Source organism: Stegostoma tigrinum, chromosome 2, assembly GCF_030684315.1.
Source record: "Stegostoma tigrinum isolate sSteTig4 chromosome 2, sSteTig4.hap1, whole genome shotgun sequence".
Taxonomy (NCBI): Eukaryota; Metazoa; Chordata; class Chondrichthyes; order Orectolobiformes; family Stegostomatidae; genus Stegostoma; species Stegostoma tigrinum.
Genome location: NC_081355.1, coordinates 63,772,214 through 63,798,176, shown reverse-complemented (window position 1 = coordinate 63,798,176; position 25,963 = coordinate 63,772,214). Strand labels below are relative to the sequence as shown.

General features: G+C 43.6%; 1 protein-coding gene across 3 annotated transcripts in view; it reads left to right on the top strand.

Annotated features, from left to right (window-relative positions):
* Nucleotides 1-25,963, top strand: part of LOC125466417 (retinoic acid receptor beta) — a 488,627-nt gene that overhangs the window by 349,898 nt on the left and 112,766 nt on the right. For all 3 annotated transcript variants that reach the window (XM_048560882.2, XM_048560893.2, XM_048560908.2), the window contains one exon: nt 15,825-15,966. In XM_048560882.2, the coding sequence (XP_048416839.1) occupies nt 15,825-15,966 (142 nt within the window). The remainder of the gene's footprint in view (nt 1-15,824; nt 15,967-25,963) is intronic.

Genomic DNA, 25,963 nt, shown 5'->3' with positions numbered 1-25,963 from the left:
ACAAATCACAGGAAGGAACAGACTGGAAGTTCTTTTGATACTGCATTGCAGCTTTGCTCAAGATGATGCAGAAGAAGAGAGATCTGTTGGGGGACTGTTGAGCAAATTTGCAGATGACATCAAGATTGGTAGAGTGGTTAATGGTGAAGAAGATGGTTGCAGGTTATCGGAAGACATAGATGGGTCTGTCAGATGGTATTTAACCCTGATAAGTGCAATGTGATGCATTTTGGAAGAAGAAATAAGATGAGGGAGTATTTGATGCATTACAGGACACTGGGCAACTCAGAGGAACAGAGGGATCTTGGGGTAATAATTCACAGGTTCCTTAAATCAGCAGAGCAAGTGAATGGGATAGTTAAGAAGGCATTTGGGAAACTTGCTTTCATCAGTTGTGGCATAGCAATGAGAGCAAGGAGGTAATGTTGGAGTTGTACAAAGTGTTGGGTTGGCCACAGCTAGAGTACTGTGAGTAGTTCTGGTCACCTCGCTACACGAAGGATGTGATAGCAGTACTGGGGATACAGAGGAGGTTCAGCAGGATGTTGCCTGAGATGAAGAGACTGGATAGGCTTGGATTGTTTTCTTGTAGAGCAGAGAAGGTGGAGGGAAGACATAATTGAGGTGTATAAGATTAGGAAGGGTATGAACAGAATGAATAGAGAGCAGCTGTTCCCCTTGGTTGGGGGGGTCAATCATGAGGAGGCATAGTTTTCGGGTAAAGGGCAGGAGATTCAGAGGGGATATAGGAAAATACTTATTCACTCAGCAGGTGGAGGAACCTGGACTGCACTGCCAGGGAAGGCAGTGGAGGTCAGAAACCTTACGACCTTTAAAAACATTTGAATGAGCACTTCAAACATCATAACACCCAGGATGTGGGACAGGTGCAGGAAATTGAGATTGGTGCACTTTTAGAGGTAGTTATGCTTTTGTAGACTTAATGACCAAAGAGCCTTTTTGGTGATGCATGAGTCTGTGATCGGCACCAATAGCTTCACATACAGCACAATGTACCAAACTCCCTCCCTTGCCTGCAAATTAAAAATGACTCATACCTAATCTTCAGAATTTCCTCACACACACACACACAGCACAGCACTGGTGGTACAGTGGTCATTTCAAATCTCATGTGCTCCAGAGTTGCATAAAAATATCTACCCCCCCCCCACGCACTGAATGCGCCTGCATGCCTCACACTCACATTTCGCAGGTTTTGCACACTGTAGGCTGTGCAACCATGACAGTCAAATCTTCCAAATACAACATACCACACTCATCAATGCATATTCCTCTCCTATTCGATGATTTAACACCCAGTTAAATACAGCGGGGATATTCTGTTATATTAGATCCAGGGAGGAGAAGATACTTGTCATATTGGAGTAGTCATTTCTGAGAGTGTCACCATGGGAATGAAAGGGCAGTGAAGGGGTTGGAGAACATAATAACATAAGAACTAGGAGCAGGAATAGGCTGCCCGACCCTTCGAGCCTGCTCCACCATTCAGTAAGATCATGGTTGATCTTTTTGTGGACTCAAATCAACTTACCCACACTCTCACCATATCCCTTAATTCCTTTATTGTTAAAAAAAAATCCACCTTAGCTTTAAAAACGTTTTCTGAAGTAGCATCAACTACTTCACTGGGCAAGGAATTCCATAGATTAACAACCCTCTGGGTGAAGAAGTTCCTTCTCAATTCAGTCCCAAATCTGCTCCCTCTAATCTTGAGGCTATGCCCTCTTGTCCTAACTTCACCTGCCAGTGGAAACATCCTCTCTACTTCTATCTTGTCTTCGCTTCATAATTTTATATGAAGATCTCCCTCAATCTTCTGAATTCCAATGAATATAACCCCAGTCTACTCTGTCTCTCCTCATAAGCCAACCTTCTTAACTCTGGAATCAACCTAGTCAACCTCCTCTGCACCCCCTCCAGTGCCAGTACATCCTTTCTCAAGTAAGGAGACCAAAATTGCACACGGTATTCCAGGTGTGGCCTCACCAGCACCTTGTACATCTGCAATATAACTTCTCTGCTTTTAAACTCAATACCATTAGCAATGAAGGACAAAATTCCATTTGCCTTCCTAATTACTTGTTGTACCTGCAGACCAACCTTCTGTGATTCCTGCATAAGGACACCCAGGTCCCTCTGCATAGCATCATGCTGCAACTTTTTACCATTCAAGTAATAATCCTTTGTACTATAACTGCTACCAAAATGTATGACTTCACATTTATTTACATCGTACTCCATCTGTCAGATCTTTTCCACTCACTCAATGTATCTATGTTCCTCTGCAAAGTTTCACAGTCCTCTGCACACTTTGCTTTGCCACTCATCTTAGTGTCATCTGCAAACTTTGACACCCTTCATGTGGTCCCCAACTCCAAATCATCTATATAAATTGTAAACAGTTGCGATCCTAACACCGATCCCTGAGGCACACCACTCGTCACTGATTGCAAGCCAGAATATCACTATTTATCCCCACTCTTTGCTTTTTGTTATCAACCAATCCTCTATTCAGGCTAATACTTTACCCCTAATGCCATACATCCTTATCTTATGCAGCAGCCTCTTGTCGAGGGCCTTTTGGAAATCTAGGTACACCACCTCCACTGGGTCCCCATTGTCCACCTTGCTCATAATGTCTTCATAGAATTCCAAAAGATTTGTCAAGCATGACCTACCCTCCGTGAACCCATGCTACGTCAGCCCAACAGGACAATTTCTATTGAGATGCCTTGCTATTTCTTCCTTGATAATAGACTCAGGCATCTTCCCCATGACAGAGGTTAAGCTAACAGGTCTATAATTCCCCACCTTTTGTCTACCTCCCTTTTTAAATAGTGGCGTCACATTTGCTGTTTTCCAATCTGCTGGAACTGCCCCATCCTGTGTTCTCAGACCAGCAGCCACAAGCACTGAAACTGAATTGGTGTGTGTGTGTGTGTGTGTGTGTGTGTGTGTGTGTGTGTGTGTGTGTGTGTGTGAACTGCACACACAGAGAGCCAGGAAGATGAGGGACCTGCAGCCAGAAGTCCTGATGCAGGGGTATTGTAGGGACCAGCTCCCTAGCAGCTAAGGGTGTGTGCAGGCTTTGCTACAAGGTGATGGGTGGGCACTTTGCTTGGTGCACGGGAGGCCTGTCAGAATTACAGTACAAACAGTTGGTGTGGAAATCTCAGACTTCTCTTCCTGAAAAGTCAGCTCCCTGTCATTGCAAACGCTGACTGCCTCTTCATTGCTGTGATGGGCAGTGCTCAAGGAGGCTCTGAAAGTCTGGCTATCCTTTCTCATTTGTTAAGTTAGATCCAAGGCCCTCATCACCTGTCTTACCATTTCCTGCACACATTTAGCAACTTTGAATGCCTACAGAATGTATACTCTTGTACAGTCGTTACAACAGCCAGTAGGAATCACTCAGCAACTAACAAAAAAGTAATTAAGGGGTTTTGGTGGAGGAGGAGTCCTTTCTGCTGTTAAACACATGTTCAGCTTTGTGCGATAAAAAAGACATCAGCTAGAACATAGAACTGCAAACTCTCAGTGCTGATGTTGGATCGATGTTAGACTATTGACTGACGACCCGTATGTTTTCAGCAGACATTCATACTAATGACTTCACCAACAATGGTGCCCAATGTGACCCATCCCAGATATGTGCTGTGTGTGAGCTCTACAGTTATTCGTATTACTCAAACAGCAGGCTTCATGCACCCAAAATTTGTGCTGGCTGCCTTTCCAGTTTGTTTTAGAGTTTCTTTGCCCAATTTTGCCTAACGTCTTTAAACATAAGTGACTATATTTTCATCCTGAATGATTAGAAATGATAATTGATGCAGTTTGAGTGAATGTTTCTAAATATGCTTGAAATCAGTACTGTTTAAAGTGGCATGGTTTGTACTTGCCTAACCATTTCATTTTTATAAATTAAGCGACGTAGGGAAATGCACTAAAGTTGATAGGAACTTGTTTTTGTTTTTACTCCTCATGCACTGAGAATCTCATCTAGATTTAGTTCCCTTCCAGGTTTTACTTTGTTATTTTCTCTGAATTCTCTTCCTAGCCCATACCATTATTGAATCAATGGACCAAGGAGTTGCCTCAAGCCCTGCTCTGGTAGAATGTACAAATCCTAGTTATTTCACACTTTGTAAACCTTTTAGTAGAATCCGTCTTGAGCTGTTGTTTAGATTTTAAAATATCGTTGTCAACTGTTGCATTTTCTGCACTGTTTAATTTTTTTTCAATGCAGTGCTGCTTCAGACAGTCTTGACTGATAATACAAATTACATTTAGGTGTTATTTCCATGAAGATAATGCATGGTGACCAACATGGCACTGATTAATTTGTCCACATTTGAGTGTTCAAATAGTATAACTGCTCCCTTATTAACCATAAGTGGTCAATTTATTCAAAATTTCAGAAAGCTATTCCTGAGAAATTACTGTTGACAATATCAGCAGACAAATCCTTAACACATCGATATGATGGCCCTCTGTCCATAATGTTAAGGAATGAGATAAGCCATTTAAAATAAACAAGTTAATGTTTCAATTAAAGTAGCGGAAAGGGGACTAACATCCAAGTACGCTGTTTGGGTGTCCACTTGTATTGCCAGCAGTAATTTATGAGGAGATATCTAACTTGTCAGAAATGGGTGGTTCAGTTTACATAATTGATAAGGATCAAGGTTTAATTTGAATCTGAAGCCCATCTGAGACATGATGCTTCTTGTGTTTTTTGATGTTTTTCCCCTGGTGCTTGTTGGATCCATCATAATCTTCTCCTAATAAACACATCTTGATTATAGATGGGCTGTGTGGACACTGAAGAGTATTTCACTTGAAACTTTAATGCCTCCTAACTTTACTCTTCAGTGAAGTTAAAATCTTTGAACAGATCTTACAGTTGGAGGATTCAGTAGCCAAGAGCTCGATATGGGGCATGTTTTTCACAAATTATCCATGACAAACGATTTCCTTCATATAGAAGCTCGAAAGTAGTACATTTCTTAGAATCATACAATCCCTACTGTGCAGATAGAGGCCACTTGGCCCATCGAGCCTGCATCAACCCTCTGAAGAGCATCCCACCCAAACCCACCGCCCCCTTGCCCCCACCCTGTCCCCATAATTCCACATCTCCCATGGCTAATCCACCTAGCCTGCAGATCCCTAGACACCACAGGACAATTCAACATGGCCAATCCACCTTACCAGCATAGTTTTGGGCTTTAGCTGAACCTCCTTTTGCCTTTTCTTTGATGGACTCCCCAGAGACCTTCAGCTGGGACCAGAACTTAGGTTTTCTCAGCTCAGATCCCAAGTCAACAACTTCAATGATCTTTGTTCCATAACTCTGGAACAGCATCAGGAAAACTCGCTGAGGTTGTTCTTACCTTTGTTCGAGTAAACTGTGATTTGAAAATAATGCTGCAGATAACACATCATATTTTTAATCAAATAGTTATCAGCTTTGAAAGAATTCAGCCATCGTGGAAAACATTGGAACTATGGTCTTGGCAATGTGAAGACATTACGACAATGTCGCCTATCAGTTTCAAACAAAACCAATTAGATTCCAGGTTAATATTGGTAACAATAATTGACACTTAAGCTATTACATGTAAGATATAGTACTATAGTTTGGAAACCTCTATTACAATAAAATAAGTTGGTACAAAAATACATTGAAATGCAATTTTCGTGTATATTGGAAATTTAGTCATAAACTCTTGCATAATTTTTCATTTGACTGAGTGCAGTGCAATGAGTGTAATGCTCACCTCAGTTTTTAATACATGTGACTAGTGGGCATGGCTCCCTGCCAGAAGCACAGAAGTACTCCTTCTATGTCCCCGAACTTCAAAGAAAAATAGTAGCTGAAATAAGGAACGTGTTTCAGCGCTGCATTGTAGCAAAGGTTGACAGCCCTTTTATTAAAATCATCTGCCTCTTTGGATCAAGCCTGGTTTAAATTTAAACTCCTCTGATTTTTTCATTGATTGGCAGATTAAAGAGTGAGCCTTATTACAACTTCCTTTTAATGGTAATCATTTCCAAAGAATTATTTTATAATTAGCCATCCATGTGTTTTTTTTTGCTTGAAATATTTATTACATGAGGCCAGTTAATGAGAACCTTGTTAGGGACCAGTTTTTAAGGAATCTGCTGGCTTGAGAGAGCTAAGTTAGCATTAGTGACTAGATGCTTCAACCCAGGAAGCTGCAGTGATTTTATAATTGCAGTTTTCTGTGCAGATTCAACTTCCCTATCATGTTTAACTGCTAGCATCATAGAATAGTAGCAGCCAATTGGTCTGTCATGTTTATCACAGCCACTCCCACTTGCCCACCCTTTCCCCATAGCCTAGCAACTTTGTTTTTCTTTACAACTGCTTATCCATTCCCCTTTTGAAAGCGACAATCGAATCTGCCTCCACCACATTCTCAGTCAGCACGAGCTGAATCCTCTGTATAAATAATACTTTCCCCGATGGTGTCATTGTTCTTTTTCCCTGCCACTTTAAATGGATGGCGAGGTTAATGGGAACTGCAGATGCTGGAGAATCCAAGATAATAAAGTGTGAAGCTGGGTGAACACACCAGGCCAAGCAGCATCTCAGGAGCACAAAAGCTGACGTTTCGGGCCTAGACCCTTCATCAGAGAGGGGGATGGGGAGAGGGTTCTGGAATAAATAGGGAGAGAGTGGGAGGCAGACTGAAGATGGAGAGAAAAGAAGATAGGTAGAAAGGAGAGTATAGGTGGGGAGGTAGGGAGGGGATAGGTCAGTCCAGGGAAGACGGACAGTTCAAGGAGGTGGGATGAGGTTAGTAGGTAGGAAATGGAGGTGCGGCTTGGGGTGGGAGGAAGGGATGGGTGAGAGGAAGAACAGGTTAGGGAGGCAGAGACAGGCTGGGCTGGTTTTGGGATGCGGTGGGGGAAGGGGAGATTTTGAAGCTGGTGAAGTCCACATTGATACCATTGGGCTGCAGGGTTCCCAAGCAGAATATGAGTTGCTGTTCCTGCAACCTTCGGGTGGCATCATTGTGGCACTGCAGGAGGCCCATGATGGACATGTCATCTAAAGAATGGGAGGGGGGAGTGGAAATGGTTTGCGACTGGGAGGTGCATTGTTTTTTGCGAACCGAGCGGAGGTATTCTGCAAAGCGGTCCCCAAGCCTCCGCTTGGTTTCCCCAATGTAGAGGAAGCCACACCGGGTACAATGGATACAGTATACCACATTGGCAGATGTGCAGGTGAACCTCTGCTTAATATGGAAAGTCATCTTGGGGCCTGGGTTGGGGGTGAGGGAGGAGGTGTGGGGGCAAGTGTAGCACTTCCTGCGGTTGCAGGGGAAGGTGCCCGGTGTGATATAGTTGGAGGGCAGTGTGGAGCGAACAAGGGAGTCACGGAGAGAGTGGTCTCTCCGGAAGGCAGACAAGGGTGGGGATGGAAAAATGTCTTGGGTGGTGGGGTCGGATTGTAGATAGCGGAAGTGTTGGAGGATGATGCGTTGTATCTAGAGGTTGGTGGGGTGCTGTGTGAGAACGAGGGGGATCCTTTTTGGGCGTTTGTGGCGGGGGCGGGGTATGAGGGATGTGTTGCGGGAAGTGTGGGAGATGCAGTCAAGGGCGTTCTCGACCACTGTGGGGGGAATGTTGCAGTCCTTGAAGAACTTGGGCATCTGGAATGTGCGGGAGTGGAATGCCTCATCCTGGGAGCAGATGCGGCGGAGGCAGAGGAGGAGGAATTGGGAATAGGGGATGGAATTTTTGCAGGAGGGTGGGTGGGAGGAGGTGTATTCTAGGTAGCTGTGGGAGTCGGTGGGCTTGAAATGGACATCAGTTACAAGCTGGCTGCCTGAGATGGAGACTGAGGGGTCCAGGAAGGTGAGGGATGTGTTGGAGATGGCCCAGGTGAACTTGAGGTTGGGGTGGAAGGTGTTGGTGAAGTGGATGAACTGTTCGAGCTCCTCTGGGGAGCAAGAGGCAGCGCCGATACAGTCATCAATGTACCGGAGGAAGAGTTGGGGTTTGGGGCCTATGTAGGTGTGGAAGAGGGACTGTTACATGTGACCTACAAAGAGGCAGGCATAGCTGGGGCCCATGCGGGTGCCCATGGCCACCCCCTTTGTCTGTAGGAAGTGGGAGGACTCGAAAGAGAAGTTTTTGAGGGTGAGGACGAGTTCGGCTAGGCGGATGAGGGTGTCAGTGGAGGGGGACTGGTCGGGCCTGCGGGACAGGAAGAAGCAGAGGGCCTTGAGGCCATCTGCATGCGGAATACAGGTGTATAGGTGGTAAATTAATGGATGGCCTCTGGTTTCCATCCCATCTTTCAACAGGAACAGTTTCTCTCCATGTGCCGTGTCTAAGCTGATTTGACGTAAACTTCACCATCATCATTATTGAGGTGAATGGGAAATTCAGGTTGTACAGGCATTATAATTGGTCAGCAATCATTCAGTTGGCCTTCTTGTTCATGCAGCGAAGGTACAAAGTACGTCTCGTAACTTTTCAATACAAAAATATTCAAAACCAGAAGAAGGAAGAAAACCAAAGACAAGTCAAATTCTGTGCAACACATTGTTTTTTGCAAATATTCATTTCGTAATCATCTTCAAACTGTTTTATACAAGTTTTGATTCTTGGACAGAATGAAATTTTGTTGGTGGGTGCATTGTTACTCAGACAGAAGTGAATGTAGGGTGGTGCCTTTTTCAGCAGAGATGGGGAACATCTGGAAAAATCACATTGCTTTTAACGTGACATGATGCACAAATGACTCAAGTGATATTTATATGAAGCAACGATATGTTTCAACACAACCTACTTCACCAATTACAACCCAAGGCGAACTGAACTCACCAGAATAATTGTCTTTAAAATCACGGTCTTACATTTTAAGGAAAGATTTGTACATTTACAGTGAGGACCTCTGCCATAGCCGTAGATTTGGTCACTTCTTAATGCTGAATGACCCTAACATAACAGTAACTAGCATTCTTTTGAAGAGTTAATCTTACACAAGGTAAACTGTAAGCCATTCTCTGTTTACATAATGCAACCAGTAAATTGCCTACCTAATACCTTTTGTACTCAAGGTTCCGCATATCACGTTCCACTTTCTTCACTGAAGATAAGATTTCATGACAATTAAGAATTAAAAATGAGCTGTCTACTTTTGTCAGTGCTGAAAGTACTTTGAGTACATAAACAGACACACACACACACAGACACGCACACAGAAACACACACATGCACACACATACATGCACGCGTACGCACACGCATACAAAGACAGACACACACAAGAAGAGTACTATCATTTTGCTGTTAGTAACTACATTATTTAAAGGAAGTTAACTGATTTGTAGGGCGAATGATGACTAGTATGCAATGATAAGTCCACATTCATGCAAGTCATTTCACAGATGATTTGTGGCACTGTGACAGTTCTCAGAGTCACTATAAGCTTCTGCTTGTTTGTACTTCTTTCATCATTGAGCAGCTTGGTGTCTTACTCGAAAAGTGTCCCCAAATTATTTAATATCCTCTCAGTACTTTAGGAATGACCAAAAAAAATAGTTTCTGAACCTCCATCAAAACTTACAAAGTAGGCACAGTACTGGATACATTTTCAATGCAGTAGCTAGTGCTGGCATAGTGAGGCAGGATTTCACTGTGGGCTTTGGGACTCTAAGGTTGAGATGTAAAGAAGATCGTGATCCCATGCTTGTTGTCAATGTGACTGGCTCAGCCATTTTCCTGGTTGCTGTCTTCTAAGTGAGCAACTCCAAGTTTGACATTTGAATAAAGAGGTTGGATGGTCCTGCCATTCCCCAGTCAGACGGTAGGTATCTCTGTGGCTGTGCCAGTCCTTAACGACAGATGGCCTTGACAGAGTTAGTTCAGGGCAGTAGGAGGGCACCTCAACAGCAAGCTCCCTTTCAAAAGGAACAATTTCACTCGGAGACCAGAGGGACCAAGCGGACCTCTTGGAGCCACAAGACATGGGTCCTTCCCTGCCCGGGGCACACCCCGCCCAGCCACCCCCGCACCCAAACCCCAAACACAAATCAGACATGTAGCCTAGTCATCCCCCTGGGTTGCTGACAGGAAGCTGGCACCATTGAAGCTGGCAGCCTTGCCATAAGGATACCGGCGGGTCTGCCAGCTGCTCGCAGCCCTAAGAAATTGACCCCAGTCAGGATCTTAACTTCGAAAAATTGGTTACCTTCCTGTGTTCAGCAAGCCCTGGGAAACCTCCCCTAGAACTGGGACTGCATGGGGAGCCATGTCATTGCGATTTCCCGCGACTTTCCAGACCCACCGTTTCCTAGCCTACCATCACGGAATCAGGAAAATCCTGCCCAGTAATTCCAAGTGTAAAGACTCATATTGGCATCATTCATTACCTGCTAACTGATAGTACAGGTTCAGTGTAACAAATTCATGAAGGGAGAAGACCAACAAATAAAAAGTAGGCCACACCCTCATGTTATACAAAGGCATTGCCCTTGAAAAATCTATCATTGGAAATAAATTCACTTTGGCCAATAGAGTTAATATTTAAGTAATCCTCATTTCAGCTACAGGAAACAAATCAACAGGTTGGTGCTTTTAGATTTTTCTGCATCGGAGAGGATTTAGAAGAAGCCTAATAGAGGTTACTAAAATGTGAATAGTTTGGAGAGGGTAGATGTTTGTACTTTTGGGCAAATCAACACTAAGAACACAAATAAAACCAATAAGGAGCAATTACTCAGAATGGGTAGGATGTGGAACTCAAAACAACAGGAGGTGGCTGAGGCAAACAGGGTTGAAACTTTCATGGGGGATCTGCGCAAATTCATGAGTGAAAAGGGAGGAGAAAGGTATGCTACAAGGTTGAGATGAGGCTGATGGAATGGGAGGAAACTCGTGAGGAATACAATCGTCAACACAGATTGGTTGCACCAATGACCTGGATTGTAATTACATGTTTCAGAAGACACTACAACATGAGAGTTAGTGCAGAAAAGATAGGACGGTAGGTAGTTGCCCTGGACAGGAGGGCAGACACATGGTTATGCATCTGCTGCTCATTATTTTCCCAACCCAACTTTTGGTGCCATTAACTTCAATTGAGCTGAATCTGAAGCCCCACAGGAAACAACTTAAGGTAATACCACTCATTACACATCCCTATCCAAGAATATTTTCTACTGCAAGTACCGATGGATGAAACATGCTTTTTCAAGATGCCTCACGAGGACCTGGCCAAATAATAGTGCCCACGTGTATTTGAAATTGACTCCTGTGCCAAATAAAACCTGCCTAGTCATTTATCCAAACAACAGTTAAGTACCACTGCTATTTTCTTTCCTTCAGAAGCACAACATTAAAGAGGTCTCAGTTTTATTGGTTGATGTATCTGCTGTTATGCAAGTAAGCAGTCAGGGAGAGGCCTATGTCGTGGTAATGTTACTGGATGTGTAATCCGAAGGGCCAGACTAATCTTCTGGCAATATGAGTTCAAATCCTACCCTTGGAGCTGGTGAAATTCTAAGTCCGTTTATGAACATCTGGAAATGAAAACTAATCTCAACAATGGTGACCGTGAAACTGTCGTTAATTTTAGTTAGAAATCCAGCTGGTGAACTAATGTCCTTTCGGAAGGAAAATCTGCTGTCCTTACTTGATGTGGCTCGCATGTGATTTTGGACAGTGTCGCTGAACTGTCTCTCAGCTCAGTTGCATTCAGCGATGGATAATAAATACCCATGCCCAGTGAAAAGAATAAATCAGTGAAATTGGGAGTTTCCATTTGCAGCCACTGTTTAGCTCGACTTGGTATGTGATAATCTTGTGTCGGCCATAATCTCTTGTTCAGTGTATCAGATGGAGCCTGAGCTTGATCTGATAATATTGAGACATTGCACATTGGTTGGAGGCAATGGATACTGCAGAGGCTATGGGTTCTGACAACATTCCTGAAAGCATGCTGGAGATCTGTGCTTCAGCACGTGCTGCTCCCCTAGACAAGTTGTTCCAGTACAATTACAACACTGGCATCTGCCCGGCAATGTGGAATATTGTCCAGGTGTGTTCTGTACATAGAAAGCAGAACAATTCCCACCCGGCCAATTACCATCCGATCACTCTACACTCAATCATCAGTAAAGTGATAGAACGTGTCATCAACTGTGCTGTCAAGCAGGACCTCCTCATAAGACCATAAGACATGGGAACAGAACCAGCCATTCAGCCCATCGAGTCCTCTGCCTTTTGATTATGGCTGAAATGTTTCCAACTCCATTCTTCTGCCTTCCCCCTGTAACCTTTGATCCCCTTAGTGGTCAAGAACTTATCCGTCTCTGTCTTGAAGATTCTCAATGACTTGGCCTCCATAGCCTTCTGTGACAATGAGTTCCACAGGCTCACCACCATCTGGCTGAAGAAATTCCTCCTCATCTCAGTTGTAAGATGTTGTCCTTTCACTCTGACACTGTGCCCTAAGGTGCTAGTCTCTTCAACTAGTGGAAACATCATCTCCGCATCCATTTATCCTCATCTCTCAATATTCTGTAAGCTTCAATCAGATCTCCTCTCATCTTTCTAAACTCCATCAAGGACAGACCAAGAGTCCACAACCACTCCTCATAAGACAAGCTCTTTGTGCCCAGGATCATTCTTGTAAACCACCTCTGTGTCCCCTCCAAGGGCAGCGTATCCTTGGTTAGATATGGAGTCCAAAACTGCACGATATTACAAATGAGGTCTGATCAAAAGCTGATGCAGCCTTAACAGTACATCATATTCTAGCCCTCTCAAAATGAATGTTAACTTTGCATTAGCCTTCTTAATTGCCATCTGAACATACATGTTACCCTGAAGTGAATCCTGAACTAGGACTTCCAAGTCACTTTGTGCTTCAGATTTCCAAAGCCTTTATCCATTTAGAAAATAGTCTATGCTGCTGTGATTTCTGCCAAAATGCATAACCTCACATGTTAAGTACTGGAACAACTTGGCTACGGGAGTAGCACGTGCTGAAGCACAGATCTCCAGCACGCTTACAGGAATGTTGTCAGAACCTGCAGCCCATGCAGTGTCCATGTGCATAGATGAAGGGAACGTCAGCTTTTGTGCTCCTGAAATGCTGCTTGGCCTGTTGTATTCAGAACCTGTAGCCCATGCAGTGTCCATGTGCATAGATCCCTGAAAGTTGCCACCCAGGTTGATAGGGTTGTCAAGAAGGCGTATGGTGTATTAGGTTTTATTGGTAGGTGGATTGCGTTTCAGAGCCATGAGGTCATGTTGCAGCTGTACAAAACTCTGGTGCGGCTACAGTTGGAGTATTGTGTACAGTTCTGATCGCCGCATTATAGGAAGGATGTGGAAGCATTGGAAAGGGTGCAGAGGACATTTAGGATGTTGCCTGGTATGGAGGTAAGGTCTATAAAGAAAGGCTGAGGGACTTGAGGCTGTTTTCGTTAGAGAGAAGAAGGTTAAGAGGTGACTTAATAGAGACATACAACATGATGAGAGGATTAGATAGGGTGGACAGTGAGGGCCTTTTCCCTCAGATGGTGATGGCTAGCACAAGGGGACACCGCTTTAAATTGAGGGGTGATAGATATAGGACTGATGTCAGAGGTAGGTTCTTTATTCAGAGAGTAGTAAGGGCATGGAATGCCCTGCCTGCAACAGTAGTAGGCTCGCCAAGTTTAAGGGTATTTAAATGCTCATTGGATAAACAAATGGATGATAATGGAATAGTGTAGGTTAGATGGTCTCACAGGTCGGTGCAACATCGAGGGCGATGGGCCTATACTGCGCTGTAATGTTCTACGTTCTATGTTCCCATATTGTATTCCATCTTCCACTTCTTTGCCCACTTTTCAAGCCTGTCCAATTCGTTCTGCAGCCTCCCCACTTCACCAACACTACCTGCCCCTCTTCCTGCCTTTGGGTTATCTGTTAGCTTAGCAACAAGGTCCTCAGTTATTCATTGTTAATATACATGGTGAATAGTTGTGGTCCCAGCACAGAGCCCTTATGGAACTCCACTAGTCACCGGCTGCCGTGCTGAAAAAGACCCATTTATCCTTACTTTGCGCGTCTGCCAGTCGGCCAGTCCTCCATCCATGCCAGTATCTTACCCTAACACCTCTTAGCAGCCTCCTGTGTGGCACTCTGTCAAAGGAAAATTCTGGAAACCCAACTAGATCACATCCACGATCTCTCCTTAGTCTAACTTGCCCATTGTCTTCTCAACAAATTCAGATTTGTCAGGTATGACCTCTCCTGCAGAAAGTCATTCTGACTCAGCCCTATTTTACCACACACTTCCAAACAATCTCCTCCTTAGCAATGGACTCAAAAGTCTTATCTACGACTGAGATCAAGTTTACCAGTGTATAATTTCTTACATTCTGCCTCGCTTGCTTCTTCACACAGATGTTACCTTAGCCATTTTCCAATCCTGTGGGACCCTCCCTGACTCCAGTGGCAGCTGAAAGATCATCACCAGTGCCTCAGCTATCTCCTTCAGAATTCTGGAGTCTGGTCCTCCTGGTCTAGGTGATTTATCCACCTTCAGACCTGCTTAGCACTAACCTGCTCATTGACACCCAGTTTGAGTTCCAGCTAGCAAAATTGGAATCAGTAGGAATGGGGGTAGAAATCTCCACAAGTCATGTCAGGTTGTTGGAGATCAGTCGTCTCAGCTCCAGGACATCTCTGCAGGAGTTCCTCAGGGCAGTGTCCTTAGCCCAACCATCTTCAGTTGCTTCATTAATGACCTTCCCTCAATCATAAGGAGTGAGGATGTTCACCAATGATTGCACATTTTCAACACACCAGATACTGAAACTGTCCATATCCAAATGCATTAATACCTGGATAATATACAGGCTTGAACTGAAAAGTGGCAATTAACTGTACAAATGCTCGGCAATGACTACCTCCAATAAGAGACAATCTGATCATTGGCACTTGATATTCTGTGATGCTGCCATCATTTGATTAGCACATCCACAAATACTCACTCCCTCCAGCACCGATGTTCAGTAGCAGCAGCGTGCACTGTCCACAAGGTGCACTCCAAAGATCCTTAGACAGCACCTTCCAAACCCACGGCTACTTCTTCCTTAGCACCAAACATGGGACGAAAATTTTTATTTCATATTGCCACGCCCAGAAGCTTGAAATCCACCCAATGCCATCTTATGCTGTGCAAACCTCAACGAGCTTTCTCAATTCTCTAACAACCCAGCCACTGGTTCTTGAGGGACTGTTATAAAGTTAGAAATATCAGGTAAGTGAATGTCTTTTCATGTGGAGCATGGAGAAGAGATGTATACTTTGGTCTCCTCACTGACGCAAGGATTTGCTAGATTTCGGGTGCAGTGTAACAGAGGTGCATTTGAATGTTTCATGAAGTAAGGGGAACGTCCTTCCAGAAAAATAAGTGAGCAGTCTCCCCGCCTGTAACCCCATGAAATATTTGTAAAACCTGGGAGCGTCCGTGGAGGAAAAATAAACAGAGATAAACGGTTAGTGAATTGATCTTTTTAATAGAGCATTCCTGGACTCTGAAGATGATCCAATTTTCCATTTACCCCACTGTAGTGGGGTAACAGTGCAATGCCAAGATACTTCTATTTGAATAAATGAGATGAAAGAGAGTTAATTTTCAGTTGGGTCATTCATGTCTTAAAATATGACTATTATTCATTATAGATTTTGTACTTTGCATTGTGAACGTATCTGCCGCTGTGTTCTGGGTGTAACTCTTACATTTCTATTTTGCTGTCTTCCAGGGTTTCTTTCGCAGAAGCATCCAGAAAAATATGGTTTATACGTGTCACAGAGAAAAGAACTGTGTCATCAACAAGGTCACCAGGAATCGTTGCCAGTACTGCCGGTTGCAGAAGTGCTTTGAAGTGGGCATGTCTAAAGAGTGTAAGTGCACATTTTAGTCTTTATCTTTGTCCACTTTATGCAAAGTCCAGTTTATCCCTCAAATTAGCTGTGATGAAAAGCTTCTATTAAATGCAATGGCAATGGAGAATGCTGGATAAAATTAAAATTGTTCGGCTACAATATAGATTCACTGACTCATTCTGACTCATTTTTAGAATATTTCCATCGCTGCAGTGGTTCACAGTGCCACAGCTATTTTGGTTGCAGGATTTGGCTCCTCGCTGTCTGAAATTTTGGCACTTAGAGTGCTGTTTTACCTCTAAACTGGTGTTCAGCACACTGCCATGTGAATCTGTTGGACCAGCACTGGACACAGTGAGCCTGTTAAAATACAGACATGGAGTGCCCATCAGGGGCTATGCAGTGCAAGCACTTCTGGAACTAACAGTCTCTGTTAACTTCATGAAGCAAGACATATGTTCAACAATTGAAGATATCTTTGAGCCCATTCTGTGTCATCTGGGCCCATTTTTGTGTATTCCCGATGACAGAATCACTTTCAGAAACACAATACCACTTGCTCCAACCACAATCCACCCTTTTCTGAGGTGCAGGCTGGTTTTTAGTCTGGGTCTGCTTGAGCTTATCCTATCCTCCATTGACTTTGAGTCCCCTGTTTGGTCCTGCAGCCAGTGAACAATCTGTTTAGTGCTGCCTGCTATAGACATTTAAATTACTGGGCAGAAAGGAATTTGTGTTCTGCTTTTGTCGGAAGCAATGGGCTCAGAGCGATCCTGCATTGCAATTCCTATACTGAATATTGAGCCAAGTCTCATTTGCAGCCATCATCTCCCTAAGTAACTCTCTTTCATCTTATAGTCATTCTGGGAAGACTGTGCCCTGAATTTCCTCATGTTAATTGCATGTAGTTTTTGAAGCATAATCAATAACATTGGGGCGAGAGGCTTTGAAATAAGCCTTATTGGTCAATTGACCCTGATCAACATTTCAGCATTTTAGAAATTGCAGAGTATTGTGTGAGTAGAAGAATTGTGGACATTGAAAATAAGTGAACTGGAGCATCTCTCTGCAAACGACATACTCAGTAAAATGAGAAATGAAATCAGTACCACGCCTGGGATTGTATAATGTGAGGTAATAACCATAATTGCAATTTACTTGTTTACTCTAAATTTTAAACATTTCAAGAGCTATTTCTCAAAGATTTGGGAAAACAATCACTGAGCATAAGAGGATGGTTTTACAAGAGTTGACCAAATCCTTAATGAAAGATGTGGACTTTAAGAGGGCGTTCATGGATCAGAGAGGCACAATGTTTTGAAATGGCTTTGGTAGAGACTGGGCCCCAGTAGGTTGAGGGTATAATTGCTCCCAATGAGCCAAAAGGCAGAGCTAACGTATGAATTACACAGATGAGAGGAATACAGATTTCCAGGATGGGTGGGGAGTTGTATGATTTTGGGAGATTTCTGTGATAGTCTGGGAAAGTTTAAACACAACAGTGAGATTTTTCATTTTGAGGTGTTACAAGATGAGAAACGGTGTAGCTCCACGATGAAAGTAACCGATGAGTGAGTCAGGCCTGGGGCAGGATAAGATATAGCAGAAGAATTTCAGATGAGTTGACTTGCTTCTGAGGGTGGAGGATTGGCTCGACTTTCAGGAGTGCATTGGATAATTAGGTCTGGAGCCGAAGACATGAGTTAAAGCCAATTAACTGAGTTGGGGTGAAGGTGGGTGGTAACAGAAGGTTGGTAGTAGTAGAGACAGAAGTAGGCAAGGTTTGTGACACGAAAGAATATCCATTAGAAACTCAGCTTTGGATTGGACCGAATGCCTAGATTGTGAATTGTCTGGTTCAGTTTGAGACTGAGAATGGGGAGGAAGTTAATGGTGAATGAATAGAGTTGGTGGCAGTAACCAAGATATTTATGATTCTCAGACTCCCTGTGACATTAATATTACAATTAGCCTCAGTGATGTTTTGCACTTTTTTTTGCTTGTTTCTATCCATCGTTTTCAAAAATATAAGTGTCAGCGACCTGATTGGGATACTGATAGGAAAGGTTCCCTGAGATTGACAAGAGTAAGGAAATTGAATTAACATTAAATCAGTTCCAAATGGCACTCCATCATCATCCATGGTTGTCAGTTCAAATTCTATACGATATGCAGCTCAACAAACCTTTCAAACCAGTACTCCCATTAATGTTGTCAGCTTTCAGCAATTGTCTATTGAAATGGACAGAACAAAAGCCAGCTGAAATTCACCAAGGCCCTTTAGACAAACCCGCAATGACTACATCCAGAAGGACAAGATAAACGGGAACACGGTCCATCTGAACACTTAACCATCCTGACTTGGAAATACGTTACCTTTCTGTCAGTGTTACTGGGTCAAAATCCTGGAATTCCTTGCCTAAAGTTATTTTGGTTTATCCTCAACAAATGGCCTGCAGCAATTCAAGAAGACAGCTCACCACCGCCTTCTCAAGGACACTTAAGGATGGTCAATAAAGACTGGCTGAGCCAGCAATGCTCACACCCCCTGAACAAATAAAATAAAAGATGGTCACAAGTAACCTTTGTTCTTAATTTTGAAATTTATTGCCATTAGTACCATCACATAAAAATTGCAGCAGTTCTCACAATCCACCCCTGTGATGTCAGTGAAAGATTTAAAACACTTCGAATAACCATGTAAATGAATGTTGATTGGTAACTTGCCCCAACTTGGCTGAAAAGTAGGAATTAATCACGAGAATTCCCCCAGTAAAATTCAATCTTGATTTTTTTTAAGCTAATAAAATGAGATACATTGAAATGGCCTAGTACTGTAAAAACAAACCGGATTTAGTTTAGAATTTATCAATTAATCAGTTTCTTTGCATTTTTTGATGAAATATGCATTAATATGTAAAATAGATATCATATTTAATTCTATAGTCAGCATTGCAAGGTTAACATCTCAGTTTTCAGAAATTAAAATAGAAACTTAATCTGTTCACGTGGAATTTACTAAACTCTAATCAACATAATTATTATTCCCAAATTAGTGTTTTACCGTAGTTACTAGAATGCATGTCAGTTTGAGCATATACTTAATGTCAACATGAATGAAAATATAAAGAAAAGGCAGGCAGAGGAAGAGTATGAAAGAAAAGGATGAGGTAAGAAAGATTTGGTAGAGAAACTCATTAAAGGGGACAACAGAGTAAGGAAACAAAAACGTCGAAACCACTACAGCAAAGCAAAAAATGTTTACACATTGAAACTATTAATCTTTTAAACGTTATAGACAGTGCCACAGTTAGCCATGCATTATACATCACAGATGTTTGATAAGTTACAAAGTTGGTGCACAGGCTTACAGTTTATTGATTTTGTTTTTAAAATACTTCCATAAGTTTGTTTTTCAAACATTTACTTTGTCATCCAGTTTCTTCAAAAGCTGGCCATTAACTACGTTGTAAATATTTTAGATGTGTACTCTTAATATTTTATTTCAAATGTAATGAAAAGTCCATTAAAGATTTATAAAGCTGTTCTACTGAAACCTAGTACAAGAAGTTACATAATCCCTAGAGTATGCCTTTCAAAGCACATACATGCTTCTGCTCATGTAACACCACACAACTGATTTTCTGGAAGGTTTCTAAACACTGTGTGTTGCGAAACTTAGAGAAAGGCATGTAATTGTACAGCATTTCCTAATTAATTTTCTTAAAAGTGAATACTGTGCAGGGATCTTCCAGTGTTTGAGGTAAAACATAGACTCGGAGTTCAGTCCGAGGGTAGAGAATAATTCTTAAATCTATCGGATCAAGATAAGGTCGAAATGGTAATCGTACTTTTTTCAGTCATCAGAACTCAGGCTGAACTCAACCTTTGGTGCCCCAGGGAATACAATCTACAGATGTAAAAACCAAGGTTTCCACTATTACAAATTCTTTTCCATGGATCCAATTACATCACATTAAATGAAAGTGAAGGGTGAAAATACAATAACATGCAGCAGTTTGGTGAAACTTTATAATGAATGGTATAATTTTCTCTTACAGTTAAGTCTATTGTATTTCCTCAGTAGGTAATGTAATAGAGAATATGTTTGTACTTAAGCTGTTTTGGTCTGTTATGTGACAGTTTTAATGGGGCTATTTAGACATACCATCAATGCGAGGGAAATATGACCGAACTTTTTCTACTGCATAGCAACAAATAAACTGTTGCTAACCTGGATGAGAAAACACTTCTTCTCCAGTCGATTCACACCATCCAGCTTGCAATTACATTTTATGGCATCCAGCCTGCAACTGTAATCTATTTTCGATAACAAGGTGTAGAGCTGGATGAACACAGCGGGTCAAGCAGCATCAGAGGAGCAGGAAAGCTGACGTTTCAGGTCTTTCTGAAGGAGGGTCTCGACTCAAAACATTTGCTTTCCTGCTCCTCTGATGCTGCTTGGCCCGCTGCGTTCATCCAGCTCTACACCTTGTTATCTCAGATTCTCCACTATCTGCAGTTCCTACTATCTCTGTAATGTATTTTAGTCAACTTTATGGTCTGCAATATTAAATTTGACACTTCTTTGTAATATGATTTTTTTCACATTACCTTCTTCAGTTTAAGCATACTGTACTTGAAAAGGCTTTGTAACATTGATTAAAGTTTTCTTCGAAGGAAGCACCTAATATGAAGCACCTCAAGGCGTTTTATTACCTTAGAAGTGCTACATAAATGCATATTGGAGTTGTTGACAGTAACTCATTTTTAAAGCTGCAGATCCCAAAGCATTTTTTCCATGCAAGCTGAGCAGTCGCAAATGATGAGCATTTTGAGAACCTGCTCCACTTTCCTGGTTGAAGATCAGCATTGGTCAGACCCATGTTTTTTTACAAAGGAATGATATCTTTGAGATGAGATAGTTCACTTGATCCATTAGGAAAGATCTTTACAGTGTATTCAGTTTCAACATCATTGCAGGCTTCACACCAGCAGTGAAAGAGGGTTCTGTTTCCTCAAGGAGCAGCCTGTATGTGACAATGCATTGTGCCACTCAATGCCCAGTATCCTTGCAACAGTTATGAGATCTTCAGCCTGTGGCACTGTACTATCCCAATTGTACTTGAACCTCCACAACAAGTGGCTGTTGGGCAATAAAAGTCATCAGTTCAATGCATGCTGCCATATGACTCCAGTGTAATCCATGCGTGCACACACTGGAAGCTATTTTTCCACCATGTATGTGATGGTGCAGAACCTTGAGAAGGTGAAACGAGGTTCTCCCTGCCTTGACCCCTGCAGCACTTGGCAAGTTTGCAGTAAAACTTCACGAAGGTCTACTGTATGCTGTGCAAGGTCCCATCCAGAGGGACCAGCCGTAGCCAGTGGATGGGCCAGCTCAGGACCAGGAACACGAGGAGGAGGAGGAGATGGTCCAGGAAGCTGAGAAGAAGGATGAAGAAGTGAGGCCAGCAGCACGCCAATTTTCCGCCTGAATAGTGGCTGAAGAGCACATCTGATCACCACTAACTGCAGCCCAATTCCTCATTTGCCACCAGTCCTGCACCTTGTCTTCCTTCTATTCTTGACCATCACTCAACCACAAGGCAAAAAGAGTGCAACATCTTACTAAGTGTTAATTCTGAGTTACGTGCAGTGTTAGTACCTGTGCTGCTGGCTATGAGTGTGACCTTTATTAAGGTAGTAAAAACTTCCTCCTCCTCCTCTTCCTGTGGTTCCCACTGTCCAGCTAGAGTTTAGCAATCTGGATTGAGGGAGGAACGAGGTTGCGGATGTGGAGAAGCAAGGAGAGTAAAGGGGTTATGCTCATACCTTCCACTGCTTGTTAAGCAGTAGAGACTGGGGTGTGGGTAAGGTGGGTTCTGAGAAGCAGGAATAATATGAGAATGCTGTCACCTTCAGTGGCCTCTGCCATTCCTTCCTTTAGCAATGGGCATCTTTCTGCTCATGGGGACCCATCCCCTTTATGGGTATGAGGACATGCCCTCTTTGGTCAGTCTCCACTGCTTCTAGTTACATGTCACCTTCTCTTGCAAGAGGGAGGGTGACTGTGCTATGATTGTTTTGCCCTTGATGGTTGAGTAGCTGCCTGTGCAGATAAGGCTGTGAAATTTAGCTGTGAGATTTGCTCCAGTGTGGGAGTCTGATGAATCTTATCAATACCCAAGTCATTGCTGATAGTAATTGTTGGTGAGTGATGGGATGAATCAAGTGGTTGAGGCTAGTGGGATGGAAAGGAAACAACATTCCAACCTGCACGCACTGACAACAACAACTTACATTTAGAAAGTGCCTTGATAATAAAAGGTGCTTCCCAGGATCATAATAAAGCAAAATTTGGCACTGAGCCACAAAGTGACATTAGGACAGATGTTCAAAGGTTAATTAAAGGGATTGGTTTAGGGGGCACTTTAACGTGGGAAAGATATGGGAAGAGAGGTTGAAGGTGGAAATCTCAAATGTTTGGGATCTTGACGGCTGATGGGATGGTTGTCAATAGTGAAGCAATTGAACATTTTCATGAAGCCAGATGTCAAGGAGCGCAGCTATCTCAAATAGGACTGAAGGTGGAGAAGATTGCAGAGCTAGAGACAGATGAGGCCTTGGATGGATTAGAGAGCAAGGCTGAGAATTCTACAAAGTATTGCTTCACCAGGATCCACAAGCACGGGCTGTTCACTGGGCGAACCAGGCTTGGTGCAGAGCTTTGGATGACCTCACATTTATGAGGGGTGGATTGTGGGATACAGCCAGGGGTATCATGTCTGAAGGTAACAGAGGCAGAGCTGACTGTTTTAGCAGCAGCTGAACCGAGATGGGGGTGAAGTCAAGCAATGATATGGAGATGGGAAAAGACTACCTTAGTGATCGATGTAAGATTGGGTTTATAATCTTGACCACTCATGCAAAGTCACTGAAAACTTTTGGAACTGCATCCAGGGTCTCCTGCCACTGATCTCCACAGCTATTAGCTCCCACTGCCTCGGAACATGTGTCTGCCAATAGAGATTTTTCCTGCATTTCATCTTTCACATTGGAATAGTCTGTGCAGCATTTGTAAACCTCACTCTCCAATGTTGTCGTTTAATTAATATTTCCGAGTTCAGGTTCGGCTGATAAAAGGATTCTGAGCGTCTGCTGTGGCCACAGTAGAGTTCCAGCCAGGCACCCAGCCAATGAGCAATGTGGTTATCCACGAAACAACCATGCTGTCATGTAAAACAACAGGCAGTGTGCCATTCCCATGGCAGCCTACATTGCAAATAACAGGCAGGGACTAATCACTCATCACGATCCTGTGGTCAGTTCCCCAGGCAATCAGATTTTACCCCCATGATTCAGTTAAGGAGCAAAACCCAAAAAAGATCCAAACAAATTGCTGGAAGAACTCAGCAGGTCTGGTAGCATCTGTAGAGAGAAAACGGAGTTACTGTTTCCAGACCAGTAACTTTTCATCGGAACTGATAGCTGCTAGGAAAATGTGGCATTTATGCTAAAGGTGAGGAGGGATGAAGGAGATATGAGCGAGGGATGAAAAAAGTATGAAAAGTACTGAAAATACCTTAAAATTCCAATTGAGCAAGATGATCAAACTGCCAATCTGATCATGGTTAACTTAGCTATTAGCTATTTCATACTGACCTTGTCTGTACACAATAAGCTGATCTTAGTCAGGATGGACAGCTGTACGGAGTAAACAGTGGCCTCATTGAGTCTGTTTTGGGGTGCCCCACCCACACACCCCACACACACCCTATCCCTGCAAGCTTGCACTGTTGGGTCAAGACTTCAAGTGAGTGACCCAAAATATTAACTTCATCATGGCCAATCCACCCAGTCTGCACATCTGTGGACTGCCGTAGGAAACTGGAGCACCCGGGGAAACCCACGCAGAGACAGGGAGAATAGGTAAACGCCACACAGACAGTCAGCCAAGGCTGGGATCAAACCCAAGTCCCTGGCCCTGTGAGGCAGCAGTGCTAACCACTGAGCCACGATGTCACCTTAATGATCACTGCCTCAACTCACAAGCAAGGAATGACCAAGTGATGCATGAATTGTTCCTGGAGGTGTGTAACCCAGCAAACAGTCAGTACTTTCAGGGAAGAAGGAGGACAGCAGGAGATAATGTTAGACAAAGGGGATAAAGAGAGAAGGAAACCAGAGAGGGAGAGAGGTCAGGGTCTGACTATCCCAGGGAGGGAGGTCAGGGTCAGGCTGTCCCGGGGAGGGAGGTCAGGGTCAGGCTGTCCCAGGGAGGGAGCTCAGGGTCTGACTGGCCCAAGGAGGGAGGTCAGGGCCAGGCTGTCACAGGGAGGGACGTCAGGGTCTGGATGTCTCAGGGAAGGATGTCAGGGTCAGGCTGTCCCCAGGGAGGGAGGTCAGGGTCAGGCTGTCCCAGGGAGGGAGGTCAGGGTCTGGATGTCTCAGGGAAGGAGGTCAGGGTCTGACTGTCCCAGGGAGGGAGGTCAAGGTCTGGTTGCCCCAGGGAGGGACGGCAGGGTCTGACTGGCCTAAGGAGGGACGTCAAGGTCAGGCTGTCCCCGGGAGGGAGCTCAGGGTCAGGTTGTCCAAGGGAGAGAGGTCAGGGTCTGGCTGTTCCCAGGGATGAATCACCGCAGTATAAACTGTGTGGGTACATCCACGGTGCGGGTTGGAAGGTAGTTCTGTGCTTTTGACCCAGCGACAGTGAAGGAACAGCGATGTATTTCCAATTCAGGATGGTGAGGGACCTTGGAGGGAACATGCAGGTGGTGGTGCTTCCATATATTTGTGCCGTTCTCCCTTTTAGATGGTAGTGGTTGTAGATTTATGGGTGTTGTGTAAAGACCCTTGGTGAATCTGTGCCATGCATCCTGCAGATAGTACACACGGCTGCTACTGAGCGTCGGTGCCGGAGGGAGTGAATGTTTGCAAATGGGTGCCAATCAAGCGGGCGGCTTTGTCCTCTATTATTTGAAGCCTCTTGAATGTAATTGGGGCTGCACCCATCCACAAGATGGGAGTATTCAATCATGCTCTTGATTTCCGGTTTGTAAATGGTTTTGGGGAGTCAGGAGGTGGGTCACTCGCTGTAGTAGCCAGTGTGTTTATATGGCAGGTCCAGTTCAGTTTCTGGTAAATTGTAACTCCCGGGATGTTGATTATGGGGAAGTTTCGGCTATTGTACAGCCGTTGAATATCGGCTGGTAATGGTTAGATTTTCTCTTTTTGTTGATGGCCGTTGTCTGGCACTTATGTGGCACAAACGTTATTTACTGCTTGCCTCAGTGAAGTCTGTGTGTAAATTGACCTTTGAAGCCGCTAATAAAATGATGGTTGATCTGTACACAAAGTAGAAAAGAGAAACATAGGAATTGTAGCAGGTTGAGGCCATTTGGCCCATCAAGTCCGCTGCACCACTCAACATGAACATGGCTGATCCTCTATCTCAACACCATTATTCCCTTACAGTTGAAACCTTCAGCTTTTTTCTAGAAATGCATCTATGTTTTTCTTAGATATATTCAGTGACCTCACCTCTGCAGCCTTTTGTGGCAGAGAACTCCACAAATTCACCACCCTTTGAGTGAAGAAATTTCTCCACATTTCAGTGCAAACGGATCTACCCCATAGTCCTGAGAGCGTGAGGCCTTGTTCTAAGCCCCTGGCCAGCAGAAACATCATCCTGAATCAGTCTGTCCAGCCGTGCCAGAAATGGATACATTTCAATGAGAATCCTCCCCCCTCCAGTGTTCTAAACCCCAGCGTATACAGGCCCAGACAACCCAGTCTCTCTTCATACGTCAAACTTGTCATTCTCAAAAAAAACTCCCGTACTGTAGGTTTGTCAAACACGATTTCCCCTCAATAACTCGGTGTTAACTTCGTGTAATACTGCTGGTGTTATTTCAGTACCCTGTTATCAAATCCTTTTTAATAGAATCTAGCAATCTTCCTGATACTGATGCTGAACTAACCAGGCTGTAATTCCTGGTTTTCATCCTCCCTC